Source organism: Zophobas morio, unplaced genomic scaffold (genome assembly GCF_036711695.1).
Source record: "Zophobas morio isolate AGI-343-1 ecotype UQ-CSIRO unplaced genomic scaffold, CSIRO_AGI_Zmor_V1 ptg000006l, whole genome shotgun sequence".
Classification (NCBI taxonomy): Eukaryota; Metazoa; Arthropoda; class Insecta; order Coleoptera; family Tenebrionidae; genus Zophobas; species Zophobas morio.
Genome location: NW_026972111.1, coordinates 8,105,875 through 8,125,754, shown reverse-complemented (window position 1 = coordinate 8,125,754; position 19,880 = coordinate 8,105,875). Strand labels below are relative to the sequence as shown.

The 19,880-nt window shown below is 33.3% G+C and overlaps 1 protein-coding gene across 1 annotated transcript; it reads right to left on the bottom strand.

Annotated features, from left to right (window-relative positions):
- Positions 1–2,176: 2,176 nt before the first annotated feature.
- On the bottom strand, positions 2,177–4,025 carry LOC135123053 (fatty acyl-CoA reductase wat-like). The gene is made up of 7 exons (XM_064047548.1): positions 3,813–4,025; positions 3,523–3,768; positions 3,327–3,472; positions 3,162–3,271; positions 2,856–3,107; positions 2,620–2,797; positions 2,177–2,566 (listed from the first exon to the last, which is right to left on the bottom strand). Exons 1-7 carry the CDS (start codon positions 4,011–4,013, stop codon positions 2,221–2,223), a joined length of 1,479 nt encoding a protein of 492 aa, XP_063903618.1. The 5' UTR covers positions 4,014–4,025; the 3' UTR covers positions 2,177–2,220.
- Positions 4,026–19,880: the final 15,855 nt, after the last annotated feature.

Below are 19,880 nucleotides of genomic sequence, written 5' to 3'. Positions count from 1 at the left end.
TGCAGCTGAATAAATTCACTTTTTAAAATGTAACCAATAGCTCGAATGGACACCAAATATTAATCTCATGTAAATTTGTTAGCGTCAGGGGCGGCTCATGACTTGAAAAATTGATGAGGCAAAGCACAAAACGCTCTAAAATATAAATAAATCAAAATTACTTAAATATTTTCTATTTAGTCAAATAAAGAAATTTGTAAACTCATTTAACTGTCCACAAAGAACCAACGTGAAGGTGTAAGGAGGTCTTGCAAGGAAAGGATGAGAATGACAGGACAAAAGGAAAGGAAAGCGTGGTCAGAAAAAACAAATATAACTTCTAACAAAAAACAAAATTAAAATAAACTTTAAAGAAAACATATCGAAAAAGATCAAATACAACATAAAATAAAGCTAATTTGATTTATAACAAAAAACAAAATGAAAAAAATATAAAATATAAATACGGATTTATTTTAAATTTTTTTTATGGATCAATTAACGATTTACTCAAATCAGGAACCGGCGGTTTTAATTCCTTAACTACATACAATTTATCATCATACGTGAAAGTAGAAAAAACAGAACTGCCATTGTCATTTTAACGTTAGTAGAGAAAAATTCCGATTTACTCGTAATCTTAAATAACGATTACCGAAATCAAATTATGACAAGCACAAAGCAGTAACGCGACCCACGCAAACGTAGGCACTTTTAAGACAAAATTCTGTTACCGAAATTTTGAATCAATTTATACACACACAGATTTATGGCAAAACAATCAACGGCCTAATTTTGAATATTTCTGCCAATGCAGACTGCATTGTAATCGCACGTTCTAGGCGCGTAAATATTGTTGTCCATCTCTTTTGCAAGCACGGAAATGAGGCTAGCCTCAATTTTGTCTTTTTTCAACTCATACCGCTTATGAGTGTATTGCAGGTTGCTTGCCTATTAACGACATGATTTCTATATATGCTGTAGAGGCAAGCTTCCAGTCTGCCTCATTCGCGTCACAAAATACATGTTGTGCCGAGTGTTTAAGCGCGCTGTTTAATTAAGGGAGCAACGAGTACCTACCGAGATAAAAATAAGAATATCATTTTCTATATTTATTTTTAAAATTTTAGAAAAAAGACACAAATTATTGGCCGAAATGTGTCCGTATAAAATAATAAAAATCCTAATAAGGCTTAAAATTCATTGGTGAGGCACTGCCTCACCTGCCTCATAGGACAAGCCGCCCCTGGTTAGCGTTAGCAATTTTTCACCTCATACAATCTTTTCTATCTCGCACTTTTAGCCTCAGTAATTTTCCTTGCTGTATAATTTAAATTGAACGTAAATTTTCAAGCTCTGCAGTTCCTAATCTCACGTAACTTTTTATCTGCACAAGTTTTATTTCACACCAGATATTTTTGTTTTTATAAATCTTTGCTTGTTTTTTGACCATATAAATATTTTATTGATTAATGCTTCCATCATATAAAGTGTCTTAATCTCAGATAAAAATTCTTTGCTGCTTAAAATTTCACGAGAGTGTATGGCGAATTTAAATGATGTTAATTGCTCTTTTTGAAACTTTAACACATGTTCAGTTGTCGTTAATATCAGCGTTATAGAAAGTGAACACGTGGCGGAAGCAGAGTGCGCGGTTCCTTGTCGAGCTGGCGGTCGCGTCATCTGCACAAAGGATGCAGGCGTAGCGTAGAAGCCAGGGGCGGTCGGGATGACGTGACGCTGTCGGCTTCTCGGCTTGTCCCAATAGCCGAGACCCAACCACTAGTTTGTGACCGTAACGGCCTGCTCGTACAGGCACGTTTATTCGTGATAGAGGGGTACTGGGCGGCAGTGCTTGCGACCAGGAGCCCCAAATTCCGCTCGTGCTACAACGCCCCCTATGGATAATTCATACACATATATTTGTATCGTTACAAATTTAAAGATAATTAAAATAAAGAAGTTGGCAACGTCCCATTAGAACTTCAAAAATAAAAAATGCATCAAAATCTTAAAAATAAGCCAATTACAATAGATAAAAACATATAGGCTGTTCCATTAAAAAAAACACTAATTTATGTATTGCCCCCAAAAACGGTATAGTGAAGTAGATTTATTTTTGGTTCTAATAATATAATTAATGATATATTGAAAATCACCACATTCACTAACACTATATATAACACTACAACTAAAATCAGTATAGGTACTATCTTTATTCTTGCAAACATTTTATCGCTTTTACCAGAAGGAATTTAAAAAAATCGTTAAAAATGTATACAATAAATAACAGAACATTGCAACAATTAAATAATGGGCTATCGTAACAGCGTATAATTTTACGTATGTTTTTGTGTTGGCGACAACTGGTTCCTTTGTGATGTAGAGCTTAAATCCTAGAACACACACGTAAAGATAATTTTTCCACTGTAAATTTTCCATTGAGAAATTGAACAACGTTTTGTCGTCATCGCTCATCTCCGCCAACAAATGTTGTACGTTATCTTCATCAAAATTAAAATTGTGGGTAGAAAAATACGACAGAAGCCTGAGAATTTTATCGATTTTTGCGTAGGCTTTGACAGTACTAAAATATAAGTTAAGATTAAGAATTAAGTAGGTTATTTTAGAAAAATTTACGTTGTTGGTTTTCCTATACAGTACAGAACAGCATCAATAAGGTATGCTGGAATCGTGTGCAACAAGAACGTCGAAATCTGGTTACACAGTTTTCCCCTGAATTTGAAAACGCTGTACCAAATTAAGTTTTGGAAGGGTATTTTCCAGTACCATGAATTCAAATAGGAACAGAACTCTCCTGAAATAAAATTTTTCAATTCTGCCAAAAATGAGTAAGTATAAAACGAATAATATACCCCAGGTAAGCTGTTTCCTTTTAAATCCAACGTAATTAAACACTGTAACGTTAGACTTTCTTTCTTTTGCGGTTTTCCATGTAGCAGCTAAAATACAATTACAAACGTAATCCACTGGTACCAGATAAGTTATAATGTCATTGTAGGCATGGAGAGTTCTAATGTAACCAAGAGCCCCTCCAATCACTAAGCCAATGGGTCCATAGATGTTGTCAACCCACCCAGGTACTGGTTCTTCAATTGAATTCAGAACTATAATGACAGTTAAGATTTGGTTATTTTACGTAATATTAGAAAGTCATTTACCAATTGATGGCCTAACTATAGTTACTGGAAAATGTTTCACTGCATTTTTCAATAAATGTTCAGAAATGCATTTGCTGTACACATAAGTGTTCGGCCATTTTTTTAATAACCTTAAAAAAATGTGAATAGGATCAAGAAATTGTTTTAAAATAAAGGCAGACTTACGCGGGAGTTAAACTTGTCAAAACACTCTCTTCTAGGCCATTTACCATACTGAATAAAAGTTCGGGCTGGATGGGCGGATCATATATATCTTCCTTAATGTGAGAATTTATACAATTGGAATAAGCTGTCGATACAAGAACGAAACACTGAAACTCAAAAGTTACATTTTTCGAAAATATATGTAAAAGCACGTTACCTTTAAATTAACTATGTCCTTACTTAGTTCCAAAAGATCTGCAGTAGATTTAATATTGTTAGCAGCCTTTTTCAGACTCTGATCAAACCTTACATTCGCTGCAAGATGCATAACAAAATTAACTTCATTCTTCAAAATTTTCAAATTATCGTCGCTTATTCCTAAGAAAGGTTCTTCACAGTCCCCTTCAACAAGCGAAACTTTTTCCTTCCAGTTGCTAGTTTTGGATTTTAACAACTCAAAACACTGAACAGAATATAGAAAATTTAAAGAAAACTCGCAATACTCACAGGCTGCTCAAAAATTTCTTCAAAGCGTTGCTCAGTATTCTTGCTTTTTTTGGGTCTCAGCAGCATATAGATCTTTTTAATATCTTCACAGTCTGTTAGCAGTTTCGCGATCATGACTTTGCCAAGAAACCCTGTTGCCCCGGTCAAGAAAATCGTTTGGTTTTTGAAAATAAGTTTGATTTGGCTGTTGTAGTGTGTCATGGTTGCGACTTACTGAATTGAACAAGGTTCCCTTAAAGTCCGTAATTTTTATTTATTAAGGATGGATGTGTTGAATAATTTATGAATGACAATGGAGAATTTTTCCGTCGTCCTTAATTATACCTCGCTTATTTTATGACAGAACAACATTTTGTAAAGGTAATTTTGCGTCATACCGACTGTACAAATCTAATCTCATGCAAATACATTATAAGGGACATTTTTTTAACTCTGAACATAGCCATAAGTCCCTATGTTCAATCTGAAAAACAAACACATCAATGTATTGGAAGTATACAGCCAATATTACATCTAACCTACGTGACAATTAAAAAATAATTTAAACTCAACTTGTCAAAATATGATTTGGAAATATGAAAAATGCATACAATAGAAGAAAAAATGCAAATATTAAATTGGGACTATCGGCATGCAAGCACTCGAAGTGTTGGTACGTTCTTTTGGGTCAATTTTTCTTCAAGCGAATTTAGGTAAAGAATAAATTAATTATGTATTGTGAAATTTATTAAACAGGTAACAGAAAAAAACAAACAAGAATTATTACTTATTTTAACAAATATTCGAAATGACCACCTTCACATTCCAGGCAATAAGCCAGCCTATGGGGCTGTCTAATTTGCAGACCACAGTTTATCTTGCAGACTGGGGGTTAAAAATGCTGCAATCAAGTCGAAATTCGACATTTGCTTATTTCCCAATACGATTGTTGGTACAAAATTTCAACCCGTTCGGAGAAACCCTTAAAAACCACCCCCAAAACAACCTTGCAGACTGGGGCTTAAAAATACTCCAATCAAGTCAAAATTTTATATTCGCTAGTTTCTTAATACGAGGATTATTATCGATACAAAATTTCAGCCTATTCGAAAAAACCCTCAAAAATCACCCCCAAAACAACCTTCCAGACTGGGCATTAAAAATGCTTCAATCAAGTCAAAACTCGACAGTCGCTTATTTCTCAATACAAAGATTGTTGATACAAAATTTCAAGCCGTTCGGAGAAACCCTTAAAAATCACCCCCAAAACAACCTTGCAGACTGGGGGTTAAAAGTGCTCCAATCAAGTCAAAATTTTATATTCGCTAGTTTATCAATATGGGGATTATCGATACGAAATCTCAGCCTATTTGAAGAAACCCTCAAGAATCACCCCCAAAACAACCTTGCAGGCTGGGGATTAAAAATACTCCAATCAAGTCAAAACTCGACATTTGCTTATTTCTCAATACGAATATTGTTGGCACAATATTTTAATACGTTCGCAAAGACCCTTAAAAACTACCCCCAGACAGACTTGCAGACTGGGGGTAAAAAATACTTCAATCAAGTCAAAACTCGAGATTTGCTTATTTATTAATACGAAGATTGTTGATGCAAATTTTCAATCCGTTTGGAGAAACCGTTAAAAGCTACCCCCAAAACAACCTTGAAGACTGGGCCTTAAAAATACAGGGTCATCAAAATTGATTGAGAGAGTTGGTACCCCCTGTTTTTGTCGTGAAGTTTGTCAACCTTATGACAGATTTGTTTAAAGTTATATGGCAATGAATTCAGTGGCGTGACAAAAATTAGAAACTTCAAATTTGACAACTAATGTTTTTACCAAAAAAAAAGTCGGAAAAAGACGCCACTGAGTTTTGAAATTTGAAACTTGAAACTTCAAATCTGACAGCTAATATTTTTATACAACTTAATAAACCAAATTATTCTAGTTCAGGTTTACCAACTCTCTCAATCCATTTTGATGACTCTGTATTATAACCAAATCGAAACTTGATGTTTAGTTTTTATCTATACGAGAAGTGATATTGCCAAAAAACCAGTCTTTTTTAAGCTGCTCTTAACAAGTACCCCAAAGCAATCTTTCATACGGGAGCTTAAAATACTCAAATTGAGTCGAAAGAACTTGCTGAGTTCTTTACACAAAAAATTATCATGTCAAATTTTAGTCACCTTGAAGCAACTTATAAAAATGATTGATAGTTGACATTCATTTAAAGTACAAGTAGCAGAAAAATTTCAGACACATATAAAGAGACAGTACATTATGTCTAAAGTAGGTGCGCACCATAGAGGTAGAATGAGAGGAGGAAAGATTGATTGAAAAAATGCCTGGTACCGCGCTTTCTACTAGGGTCATAAATGGTTCTTCCAGGTCCTCCGAGAAACTGGTTGTTCCAGTGGCGTGCTCGAAAGCGTTTGCGGGATACTAGGCATAAAACAAAAATAATTTCATAAGAAAGCATATAAAAGCAGCAGCAGCAAATTTACTTGAGTTTTTAATTGGTTAAGATTCGTTGCTACGGTCGTTGTGGTATCTCCACCTTTGCCCAAACCGAACTAATTCTTACAATAATTAATCACCTAATGGTCTTAATATGCATTGTTAATTATGAAAAATATTGTTTTGTTACCTTTTATAACTGTATTTTAATGTACCTATATACACTGACCGGCAAAAAACCTGCCACGCTGTAAAATTTCGCAAAACCAAACTTTAGAAATTATTAATTTAACTAGTGATCGTTATTTTATTAAAGAACCATTCACTGTTGACACATGATGTATAAATTAGCAACAAAAAAGAAGACAAATAAACGCAGAATTAAATTTAATTTTACAAAATAACAGAAACAGAGCGACAATTTGGGAGGCGTCTATAAGAGTTAACGGCATTATTTTCGCGTGAAAACGTTTATTAACTGCCAAACTTATAATCAAATGATGAAAAACACTGTTTACAACAACAGCCTCCTTTATTATTTTAATTAAGAAAATATCCTAGTTGGTCTGTTTCTGTTATTTTGTTAAATTAAATTAAATTTTGGGTTTATTTGTCTTCTTTTTTTTGTGAATTTGTACATCATGTGTCAACAGTTTATAAATAAGGTATGTAGTGCCATTCGAAAGATTAAAATCATGTATATTTTCAAATTCTAATTTTTTTTCTTGAATTTTCACATCTATATCGTTATTTCCATTTAAGAATTTAATTTATCAATACAACTAAAATTTCCCTAAATACATGCACTCAACTAGATTAGTCTTAACTGTAGTCGTCTTTACTTTTACTAAGATTTTCCAATTCTATGTCACTTTTACCGCTAGTACGTAAAAGAGTTTTGAGAAAAATTTACATATACTCCTATCTTTTTTTTAACTTAAAATGCAATCGAATCAAGTTACATTTGCAACAGCGTAACCAAACAAACTTTCTTATTTCCCATTTTATACAATTTATGTCATAGATTTATATCAATTAACGCTTAAACAATGTCATACAAAATAGAGTTGCAAAGAGCCATATACCAGTTAGTTACCCAAGTATCTAAAAGTGAAATTGTGAATATATTTTGGACCAAATATATTACACGCGCAACTATATACAGAACAATTAAAGACTGTGAGGTAGCAACATCACAATAAGTTTAGAAAGATTAAGAAGAAAGACAAGAGCCTGGAACATCAACAAGAAGATTGGCTCGATTGTTTAAAGTTCCTATATAATAGTTTCTAGAGAAATAGGCAAAACAACTTAAAATACAGCAAAAGAGCTAAATGTTCAAAACATACAGCATCGCAGTTAGAGAGAATTCTTAGATGTTGCCGGCTATTGAGAATTCATCATTTTCTGGACAACCGTGTGGTTGTGCTGGGCGATGAAAAATATTTTACGTTTGCCCATTCAGAGATGGAAGGTAACGATGGATTTTATACAAACAATATAGAAGAAATTACAAGTAAAATTTAAGTCGAAGGTAAAGTTTGAAGATAAAATTTTGGTTTGATGGCCTATATCTCCGGCCGGCGTTTCAGCACAATTCATTGGCCGTACTAGAGGTGACGCGGTCAATACATAACAATATATGGGAACACCATAATAACGACGATGTAATATTTTGGCCAAATTTAGCAAGTTGCCATTATACTAGAATGTCCCACCAAAGGAAAAATTCATTCGGAGACAAATCTGGCGACCTTGGTGGCCAGGCAATCGGCCCAAATCTTCCTATCCACCGTTCTGCAAAAATTTCGTTAAAATAACGACTTATTATTGCAGTTGAGTGTGGGGGAGCTCCATCCATTTGAAACCAAACATCATTAATATTTAAGTTTTGAATTTGGGGCACTATGTGGTTACGAAGCAGTCTTAAAGGGAATTAGCATTCAAATTTCCTTCAATAAAAAATGGACCAATTATGGTTTGGTTTATAATTCCTACCTACACATTAACCCTACGGTTATATTGTGTTCTTGTCAAATTTTGCAGACGGGGATTAGTATTTGACCAATATCTGTAAAGAAAGGAAAAGGATATGAAGGGGTAAAGGAATCAATAAGACTAACCGATAATTTTGGGAATTGACTTCACCATCTAATGAAAATGATGCTTCATCTGTAAATACGATGTTTTTTAAAATATTTTCATTATTGTTTATTAAATTAAATAGTGTTTCGCAAAAATCCGTTCTTTTAATTTTATCTTCTGGACTTAGTTGTTGATGATTTATGAATTTATAGGGTTTGTATTTAAACTTTTTTAAAACTCTGCGAATTGAAGACCGGGAAATTCCAAAGTAATAGTTGCTTGTTATGGTTAGCGAAGACATCGGATTCTCTTCGGCATAACATAAGATATTCAATTGTACTTCTTCAGTTAGGACATAATTTGATCTGTTTCTCCTGTGATGTTTATATTCGACGCATCCGTGGATGTTAAATTTTGCAATAATGTTATGAATTGTTCTAATTGACACAATTGGTCTATCGGGATAATTGACTGAGAAAAGATCTCGTACAACTCTAATGCTTGAATGGCTACGGTACCAAGTTAAAATTTGTACTTTCTCTTCTGTCGTATAAAACATTGTTTTTCTACTCAAATTTTGAAATTATATTTTGACAAGTTGACAACTTTAAATCTTTTTTTTTAATTATCACGTAGGTTTGATGTATACTTCCAATACATTGAAGTGTTTTTTTTTCAGATTGAACATAGGGACTTTATGGTGTATGTTCAGAGTTAAAAAAAATGTCCCTGTATGTATTCTCATGAGATTAATATTAGTAATAATTAGATATCATTTTTAAATGCACAAAAATATGATAGGAGTAACATTTTTGTGCATTTAAAAATGAGTATCATTAGGGTAGTTATATCACTCTGATAATGTAGTATTGTTACGTTGGATTGGTATTTAAAATCGGCGTGGGTAAAACTCAACAAATTACTTCACAGCGAACAAAACTACACGACTAACTATATATCGATTGTGTACCACTGTACTCCTCCCATTGTCTGGACTTCGTATATTGTTCCCGACGGTGGTTGCCATTTAAGGAGTCACGCGAACAGTCGCCGTCACCGCTCCTAAGCTTATTCTGGGCACCCATCGCGACTTCCGCTTCCAGGCCTTTCTTTAGGGAACGCCGTCCGGCCGCCGTCACCGACGATGAGTCACCCATACTAGAAAACCCATGGGTATCGTAACAGTATTATTAAAAATTAAACGATTTTACTAAATGTAATATTGGCAAAATTAGCCATAAAATAAACAAGAATAAGAAAAATAGGGACAAAACAAGAAGGGTTACGGGTGTTTTTGGAGCCTCTGCGATTTAGTTATGTGGATTTTGTTAATTAAAGATCCGTTGGATTTCGTAGGTGAATACTCCTGGCAGAAAAAACACCTCCTTTAAAAATGTGTTTTGAAAAAATCATCTTGAAAAAGCTGAAATTATTATACCATAGAAAAATGTCTACAGGCGCTGATGTCATACAAAAAAATATGTGTCTTATTTGTAGGTGACAACATATATACAAGGTGACTGCGAAATACAGGCAAAAAAAAAAATGGGGAATAGCTCACAATATGATTATGTCACTGGGTAAAATTCACGGTCCTAAGTAGTAGCAGTGTCTAGAAAAAATTATTTGAAATTCAATGTAAATTGTTGTACGCGCCGCTGGACTGTTTTGTGACCTACATAATTACTACAATGAATGGAACAGAGCGAGTCGGTTAAAGAACCAAAAAAGTTACTTTATCAGGCACTTTTTTAATCGCAACGTGAAAAACACGAAAAGGGCCAGTTAGCATCGAGCGGTCGGTGAAATCGGTTTATGGTGCAGTTTTCCCATGCAGATTGTGTCGATATGGTAATGGGTGCATCAGTGGTACAGCATCTCCGAGATCATGGTACCTTCAACCTCAAACTCACGATCATGGCCGTGATAGGACAGAAAGAAGAAGTTGGATTTTCACAGCTTGTAGTGCATCCTACATTAAAAGAATACGGCCACATCCATACCATGTTGACAAAGTACAGGGTTTGGAGCCCGCTGATTGTCCACCTTGTGTAACTCACTTTTTGTCCGATGGAACTCCACGTAGTCGTCAACAAGTACGATTTCAAGAGACGGTTTTCGATAAATGTGTATCAGTTGGATGAAACAGTTCGTTTGTGGAAATCAACAGTGTCCAGAAATTATCGAAGAGCTTCAACAAGTGAAAGTGACACCCGCTACTCCGGTGTTTTTTTACCTATCAACAAACCTCTTGCGACGCTCTGACGCCTGTATTGCTAGTCAAGGACAACATTTTCAACATTTCTTGTAAAAAGGTAGTAGCATTCTAAGTTGCTCTTATTTCTGTTCCAATAAACAACGTAAAATCGTTGTGACAAGGACCAAACATCCGTCAGAATCAAAATTACCAAAAAACTTTCACACTGACCTTTAACGATGAATGAGTAAATGAATGAACGAATGATAAGCAGCAAAAAGTCGGTTTTACTTTTAATTGAAACTGAAAGTGTTTAGGTCGTTTTTATTCAAACGTTTTTCCAACTCTGTTTACAAGGTGGCTCAGTGCCTTCGTATCGAGGGTGGTTCATGGGGGTTTTGCCCCATTCGATTTTTAATTTCTTTTTTCTATATTTCGGCTCTACTAGGGTGGGGGATGCCGTGGTTAAAATATTTGCACTTATTTCGCAGTCACCCTGTATATATATATTAGGGTGATTCAAAAAAAAAAAATAATTTTTTTTTTCGTGTCAAAGAGGTTCAAAAGTTTCTTTTCAACGTAAAAAAATACCAGTTAAAAGTTGAGCTCTTAATATTAATATTAAGACCGTCCGCATCGCGTTTTTCTATTTCCCATAAGAATAACATGGGAAAATTTTTGTTTGCACCTTCTGATTTTTATTGCTAGCCCGTCGTGTGTCGTGAAAAAAATTCAATCACATATTTTTATAGAGAATTGAACGCTCTACAAAAAGTGTCTCCTATGATTTTGCGAGAAACCTGACTATGATTTTTTAACCCACTGATGCTGAAAATGTTCGGAAAGAGTTTTACTGGCCTTATTATAGCATAAAATTATAAACAATTACTGTTTAAAAAACTAAATTTAAAATGTGTATAAATTTTTGTGGTGATTTATTCCAATAAGACCATCAAATTTATTGTAATGCATGAAAAACGTCAAAATTTAGATAAATTTAACTTTAGCCTAAAATAACTCTTCAACTATCAGGTTTCTCGCACAATCATAGGAGACACTTTTTGTAGAGCATTCAATTCTCTATAAAAATATGTGATTGAATTTTTTTCACGACACACGACGGGCTAGCAATAAAAATCAGAAGGTGCAAACAAAAATTTTCCCATGTTATTCTTGTGGGAAATAGAAAAACGCGATGCGGACGGTCTTAATATTAATATTAAGAGCTCAAATTTTAACTGGTATTTTTTTACGTTGAAAAGAAACTTTTGAACCTCTTTGCACGAAAAAAAAATTATTTTTTTTTTTTGAATCACCCTAATATATATATATATGTATATAATCCCGGAACTTTGGCACGGTCGGCACACTATGGCAACACTGTAGTAGATCAAACGCATAAATTAGTCAGTTTCGCACATAAGGAAAATACGGCATAGTTCAGCCCCTCGACGATAGATGGCCAAACAAAATTTAATTATATTTAAAAGGCACTTTGGCATTTATATTTAAAATGTTATAATTAATAAAGTTTGCGGTAAGTTTCAACAAAATTGTAAATCCAAAAAACAAAAGGATTTGTGTTACGTATAAGAATATTCTAAGTACGTCACCCCTAGAATTACTTTTTTAAAAAATAAAACATTTCGACACAATTGTTTGTATCTGGAAATTCAAAGTGGTTTTAGATGTTCCAATAGCCCAAGTCAAGCGGAAATTGAAACCTTTAACAAATAGAAAATACTAGGGAAGTAAAGGCATTATTTGTTGTCTTTATTTCGCATTTTGCTAACAGTGACCGGGACTAAAGTGTGTGCCAAACTACCTATTGTATGCGTTCGGTACGCATTTAACAGGGAGTTTCGCATGACATTTATTTTCCCCCAAAATTTTAAATCAAAAAGGAAGTGATTTTTAAGAACAAAACACTCTATGTTACTCATAAGAATATTCTAAGCACGCTGATTATACTGTATTTGCTTAAAAAACTAGGAATTTCTATGGGATAGATTGTATCTGGGTGTGCTAATGGTTTTCGATGTTCCAATAGCCCAATTCAAGCGGGAATTAATATTACCTACAAGATATTCCTAATATAAATACAAAATTTGACAACAATCGGTGGCTCGTAGATTATCTGTATCATAATTCATAAAAATCCGGGACCGCAGACAGATGTACAGACAGACGGCCAGACAGACAGAAACGGGACACCTTCGTACTGTAGGTGTCACGGAAGGTAGAGAAAACGTAAAAGTAGAGAAAACCGCTTTTTTTAGATTTACAGTTTTTGGAAAAATACAAATCATGCGAAACTGCCTGTTAAATACGTACCGTATGCATGCAACAGGCATTTTGGCACAAACTTATTTACCTGACAGTGTCAGCAAAATGCGAAAATTATGACAATTAATGACGTTTTTAGTTTCCAAGTATGCCACTCTTGCTGAAATTTTAAATTTTCGCTTGAATTGGTCCATTACACCATTAAAAACCTCTAATTAGTTTGTCCAATAAATACGTAAATCCCTGGCAATTTAAGCAAAATGCTAAAGTAGTGAAACTTAATTTTGTTTTTACTTCCCTAATCACTTCTGTTTGCTAAAGATGTCAATTTCCGACTGAGTGGATCTGTTAGGACATCAGCACCCACTTAACATGTCCAGACACAATTCATAAAGTGGAAATATTCTTTTTTTTTTAAACACATACTGCAGACTACTTACATTTAACTTGCTCAGAATATTCTTATGCGTAATATGAAGCCTTTTGTTGTTAAAAATCCCTTTTTTTTGATGATGAAATATTATAGGAAAAAAAAACATGCGAAACTGCATGTTAAATACGTACCGTATGCATGCAACAGGCAGTTTAGCACCAAAGATACCTGTCAACGTAATCAAAATACGAAAATTATTCCAATTAATTACACCCTAACTTCCCTAGTATCTCCTGTTTGTTTAAGATGTAAATTACAGTTTGTATTAGGCTATTGAAACATTAATAAACCGATTATTACGTTCAAATATATTACTTACTGCAGAAGTTGCTTGTTTTCGAAAAAATTCAGTAAGTACTGCATTATGCGTACTGTACGCAAGCAGCAACAGTTTGACACACACGCTAAAATTTATCAAAATGTCATAGTCAGCAAAATGAGAAAATTATGACAATTAATGACGTTTTTAATTTCTAAGTATATCACTTTTGCTGAAATTTTAAGTTTTCGCTTGAATTGGACTTTTACACCATTAAAAACCTCTAATTAGTTTGTCCAATAAATACGTAAATCCCTGGCAACTTAAGCAAAATGCGAAAGTAATGAAACTTAATTTTGTTTTTACTTCCCTAATCACTTCTGTTTGCTAAAGATGTCAATTTCCGACTGAGTGGGTTTGTTAGGACATCAGCACCCACTTAACATGTCCAGACACAATTCATAATGTAGAAATATACTATTTTATTAATAACAAAACATATACAGCATAATACTTACACTTAGCTTGCTCAGAATATTCTTCCGCGTAATATAAAGTCTTTTGTTGTTAAAAATTCCTTTTTTTAACGATGAAATATTTTAGGAAAAAATAAAAATCATGCGAAACTGCCTGTTAAATGCGTACCGTATGCATGCAACAGGCAGTTTGGCACCCAAGATAACTGTCAAGGTCATCAAAATACGAAAATTATTACAATTAATTTTAGCCTTACTTCCCTAGTATCTCCTGTTTGTTTAAGATGTAAATTACAGTTTGTATTAGGCTATTGAAACATTAATAAACAGATTATTACGTTCAAATACATTACTTACTGCAGAAGTTGCTTGTTTTCGAAAAAATTAAGTAAGTACTGCAGTATGCGTATGGTACGCAAGCGGCAACAGTTTGACACACACGTTAAAATCTATCAAAATATCATGGTCAGCAAAATGCGAAAATTCTGACAATAAATGACGTTTTTAATTTCCAAGTATATCACTTTTGCTGAAATTTTTTGTTTTCGTTTGAATTGGACCATTACACCATTAAAAACCTCTAATTAGTTTGTCCAATAAATACGTAAATCCCTGGCAACTTAAGCAAAATGCGAAAGTGGTGAAACTTAATTTTGTTTTTACTTCCCAAACCACTTCTGTTTGCTAAAGATGTCAATTTCCGACTGAGTGGGTCTGTTAGGACATCAGCACCCACTTAACATGTCCAGACACAATTCATAATGTAGAAATATTCTTTTTTTTTAATAACAAAACATAGACTGCATAACACTTACACTTAGCTTGCTCAGAATATTCTCACGCGTAATATAAAGTCTTTTGTTGTTAAAAATCCCTTTTTTTAAAGATGAATTATTTTAGGAAAATATAAAAATCATGCGAAACTGCCTGTTAAATGCGTACCGTATGCATGCAACAGGCAGTTTGGCACCCAAAATACCTGTCAAGGTCATCAAAATACGAAAATAATTACAATTAATTACACCCTTACTTCCCTAGTATCTCCTGTTTGTTTAAGATGTAAACTCCAGTTTGTATTAGGCTTTTGAAACATTAATAAACCGATTATTTCGTTCAGATACATTATTTACTGCAGAAGTTGCTTGTTTTCGAAAAAATTAAGTAAGTACTGCATATTGCGTACTGCACGCAAGCAGCAATATTCTAACCATTTTTGACACACACGTTAAAACCTATCAAAATATCATAGTCAGCAAAATGCGAAAATTATGACAATTAATGACGTTTTTAGATTCCAAGTATGTCACTCTTGCTGAAATTTTAAATTTTCGCTTGAATTGGACAATTACACCATTAAAAACCTCTAATTAATTTGTCCTACAAATACGTAAATCCCTAGCAACTTAAGCAAAATGCTGAAGTAGTGAAACTTAATTTTGTTTTTACTTCCCTAATCACTTCTGTTTGCTAAAGATGTCAATTTCCGACTGAGTAGGTCTGTTAGGACATCAGCACCCACTTAACATATCCAGACACAATTCATAATGTAGAAATATACTTTATTTTTAATAACAAAACATATACTGCATATTACTTACACTTAGCTTGTTCAGAATATTCTTACGCGTAATATAAACTCTTTTGTTGTTAAAAATCCCTTTTTTTAGAGATGAAATATTTTAGGAAAAAATGAAAATCATGCGAAACTGCCTGTTAAATGCGTACCGTATGCATGCAACAGGCAGTTTGGCACCAAAGATACCTGTCAAGGTCATCAAAATCCGAAAATTATTACAATTAATTACACCTTTACTTCTCTAGTATCTCCTGTTTGTTTAAGATGTAAATTACAGTTTGTATTAGGCTATTGAAATATTAATAAACCGATTATTACGTTCAAATACATTACTTACTGCAGAAGTTGCTTGTTTTCGAAAAAATTAAGTAAGTACTGCATTATGCGTACGTACGCAAGCAGCAACAGTTTGACACAGACGCTAAAATTTATCAAAATGTCACAGTCAGCAAAATTCTTTTTTATTTTATTTTATTTTATTCAAATGAGAAAATTATGACAATTAATGACGTTTTTAATTTCTAAGTAAATCACTTTTGCTGAAATTTTAAGTTTTCGCTTGAATTGGACTTTTACACCATTAAAAACCTCTAATTAGTTTGTCCAATAAATCCGTAAATCCCTGGCAACTTAAGCAAAATGAGAAAGTAGTGAAACTCAAGTTTGTTTTTACTTCCCTAACCACTTCTGTTTGCTAAAGATGTCAATTTCCGACTGAGTGGTTCTGTTAGGACATCAGCATCCATTTAAGATGTCCAGACACAATTCATAATGCAGAAATATTCTTTTTTTTTTTAATAAAAAAACATATACTGCAAAATACTTACACTTAGTTTGCTCAGAATATTCTTACGCGTAATATAGAGTCTTTTGTTGTTAAAAATCCCTTTTTTTAACGATGAAATATTTTAGGAAAAAATAAAAATCATGCGAAACTGCCTGTTAAATGCGTACCGTATGCATGCAATAGGCAGTTTGGCACCCAAGATACCTGTCAAGGTCATTAAAATGCGAAAATTATTACAAGTAATTACACCCTTACTTCCCTAGTATCTCCTGTTTGTTTAAGATGTACACTCCAGTTTGTATTAGGTTATTGAAACATTAATAAATCGATTTTTACGTTCAGATACATTATTTACTGCAGAAGTTGCTTGTTTTCGAAGAAATTAAGTAAGTACTGCATTATGCGTACTGTACGAAGCAGCAACAGTTTGACACACACGCTAAAATTTATCAAAATGTCACAGTCAGCAAAATGAGAAAATTTTGACAATTAATGACGTTTTTAATTTCTAAGTATATCACTTTTGCTGAAATTTTAAGTTTTCGCTTGAATTGGACTTTTACACCATTAAAAACCTCTAATTAGTTTGTCCAAGAAATACGTAAATCCCTGGCAACTTAAGCAAAATGCGAAAGTAGTGAAACTTAATTTTGTTTTTAATTCCCTAACCACTTCTGTTTGCAAAAGATGTCAATTTCCGACTGAGTGGGTCTGTTAGGACATCAGCATCCATTTAACATGTCCAGACACAATTCATAATGCAGAAATTTTCTTTTTTTTTTAATAACAATACATATACAGCATAATACTTACACTTAACTTGCTCAGAATATTTTTACGAGTAATATAAAGTCTTTTGTTGTTAAAAATCCCTTTTTTTAGAGATGTAATATTTTAGGAAAAAATAAAAATCATGCGAAACTGCCTGTTAAATGCGTACCGTATGCATGCAACAGGCAGTTTGGCACCAAAGATACCTGTCAAGGTCGGTCATCAAAGTACGAAAATTATTACAATCAACTACACCCTTACTTCCCTAGTATCTCCTGTTTGTTTAAGATGTAAATTGCAGTTTGTATTAGGCTTTTGAAACTGTTAGAATAAGTATTTTTATTTGTGAATTTAAAGTTTGCTTGTTTTTGTTGGGAGACGAATGACGTCAGACGCTGCAAAGCGGATGCAGGTGTCTCGCTCCCTACTCTTTGTTTTATGTCGTTGGAATGTAGTCGAAGTAAGTCTCTGATTGTCGTCGCAAGAAGACGTTTCAATAAAGCTAGACAAGTTTATTCTCCTCAATTAGTTTTGGCCAATTCCAATGTATTCACAGTAGTATTCACAGAAACATTAATAAACCGATTATTACGTTCAGATACATAATTTACTGCAGAAGTTGCTTGTTTTCGAAAAAATTAAGTATGTACTGCATAATGCGTACTGTACGCAAGCGGCAACAGTTTGACACACACGTTAAAATTTATCAAAATGTCATAGTCAGCAAAATGAGAAAATTATGACAATTAATGAAGTTGTTAATTCCTAAGTATATCATTTTTGCTGAAATTTTTTGTTTTCGTTTGAATTGGACCATTACACCATTAAAAACCTCTAATTACTTTGTCCAATAAATACGTAAATCCCTGGCAACTTAAGCAAAATGCGAAAGTGGTGAAACTTAATTTTGTTTTTACTTCCCTAATCACTTCTGTTTGCTAAAGATGTTAATTTCCGACTGAGTGGGTCTGTTAGGACATCAGCACCCACTTAACATGTCCAGACACAATTCATAAAGTAGAAATATATATTTTTTTAATAACAAAACATATACTGCATAATACTTACACTTAACTTGCTCAGAATATTCTTACGCGTAATATAGGGTCTTTGTTGTCAAAAATCCCTCTTTTTAACCATGAAATATTTTAGGAAAAAATAAAAATCATGCGAAACTGCCTGTTAAATGCGTGCCGTATGCATGAAACAGGCAGTTTGGCACCCAACATACCTGTCAAGGTCATAAAAATAAGAAAATTATTACAATTAATTACACCCTTACTTCCCTAGTATCTCCTGTTTGTTTAAAATGTAAATTACAGTTTGTATTAGGCTATTGAAACATTAATAAACCGATTATTACGTTCAAATACATTATTTACTGCAGAAGAGTTGCTTGTTTTCGAAAAAATTAAGTATGTACTGCATAATGCGTACTGTACGCAAGCGGCAACAGTTTGACACACACGTTAAAATTTATCAAAATGTCATAGTGTGCAAAATGAGAAAATTATGACAATTAATGACGTTTTTAATTCCTAAGTATATCACTTTTGCTGAAATTTTAAGTTTTCGCTTGAATTGGACCATTACACCATTAAAAACCTCTAATTAGTTTGTCCAATAAATCCGTAAATCCATGGCAACTTCAAACTAAATGCGAAAGTAGTGAAACTTAATTTTGTTTTTACTTCCTTAACCACTTCTGTTTGCTAATGATGTGAATTTCCGACTGAGTAGGTCTGTTAGGACATCAGCACCCACTTAACATGTCCAGACACAATTCATAATGTAGAAATATACTTTTTTTTAAATAACAAAACATATACTGCATAATACTTACACTTAGCTTGCTCAGAAGTTTTTGTTGTTAAAACTCCCTTTTTTTAGAGATGAAATATTTTAGGAAAAAATAAAAATCATGCGAAACTGCCTGTTAAATGCGTACCGTATGCATGCAACAGGCAGTTTGGCACCAAAGATACCTCTCAAGGTCATCAAAATACGAAAATTATTACAATTAATTACACCCTTACTTCCCTAGTATCTCCTGTTTGTTTAAGATGTAAATTGCAGTTTGTATTAGGCTTTTGAAACATTAATAAACCGATTATTACGTTCAGATACATTATTTACTGCAGAAGTTGCTTGTTTTCGAAAAAATTAAGTAAGTACTGCATTATGCGTACTGTACGCAAGCAGCAACAGTTTGACACACACGCTAAAATTTATAAAATGTCATAGTCAGCAAAATGAGAAAATTTTGACAATTAATGACGTTTTTAATTTCTAAGTATATCACTTTTGCTGAAATTTTAAGTTTTCGCTTGAATTGGACCATTACACCATTAAAAACCTCTAAATAGTTTGTCCAATAAATACGTAAATCCATTGCAACTTAAGCTAAATGCGAAAGTAGCGAAACTTAATTTTGTTTTTACTTCCTTAACCACTTCTGTTTGCTAATGATGTGAATTTCCGACTGAGTAGGTCTGTTAGGACATCAGCACCCACTTAACATGTCCAGACACAATTCATAATGTAGAAATATACTTTTTTTTAAATAACAAAACTTATACTGCATAATACTTACACTTAGCTTGCTCAGAATATTCTTACGCGTAATATAAAGTCTTTTCTTGTTAAAATCCCTTTTTTTAGAGATGAAATATTTTAGGAAAAAATAAAAATCATGCGAAACTGCCTGTTAAATGCGTACCGTATGCATGCAACAGGCAGTTTGGCACCAAAG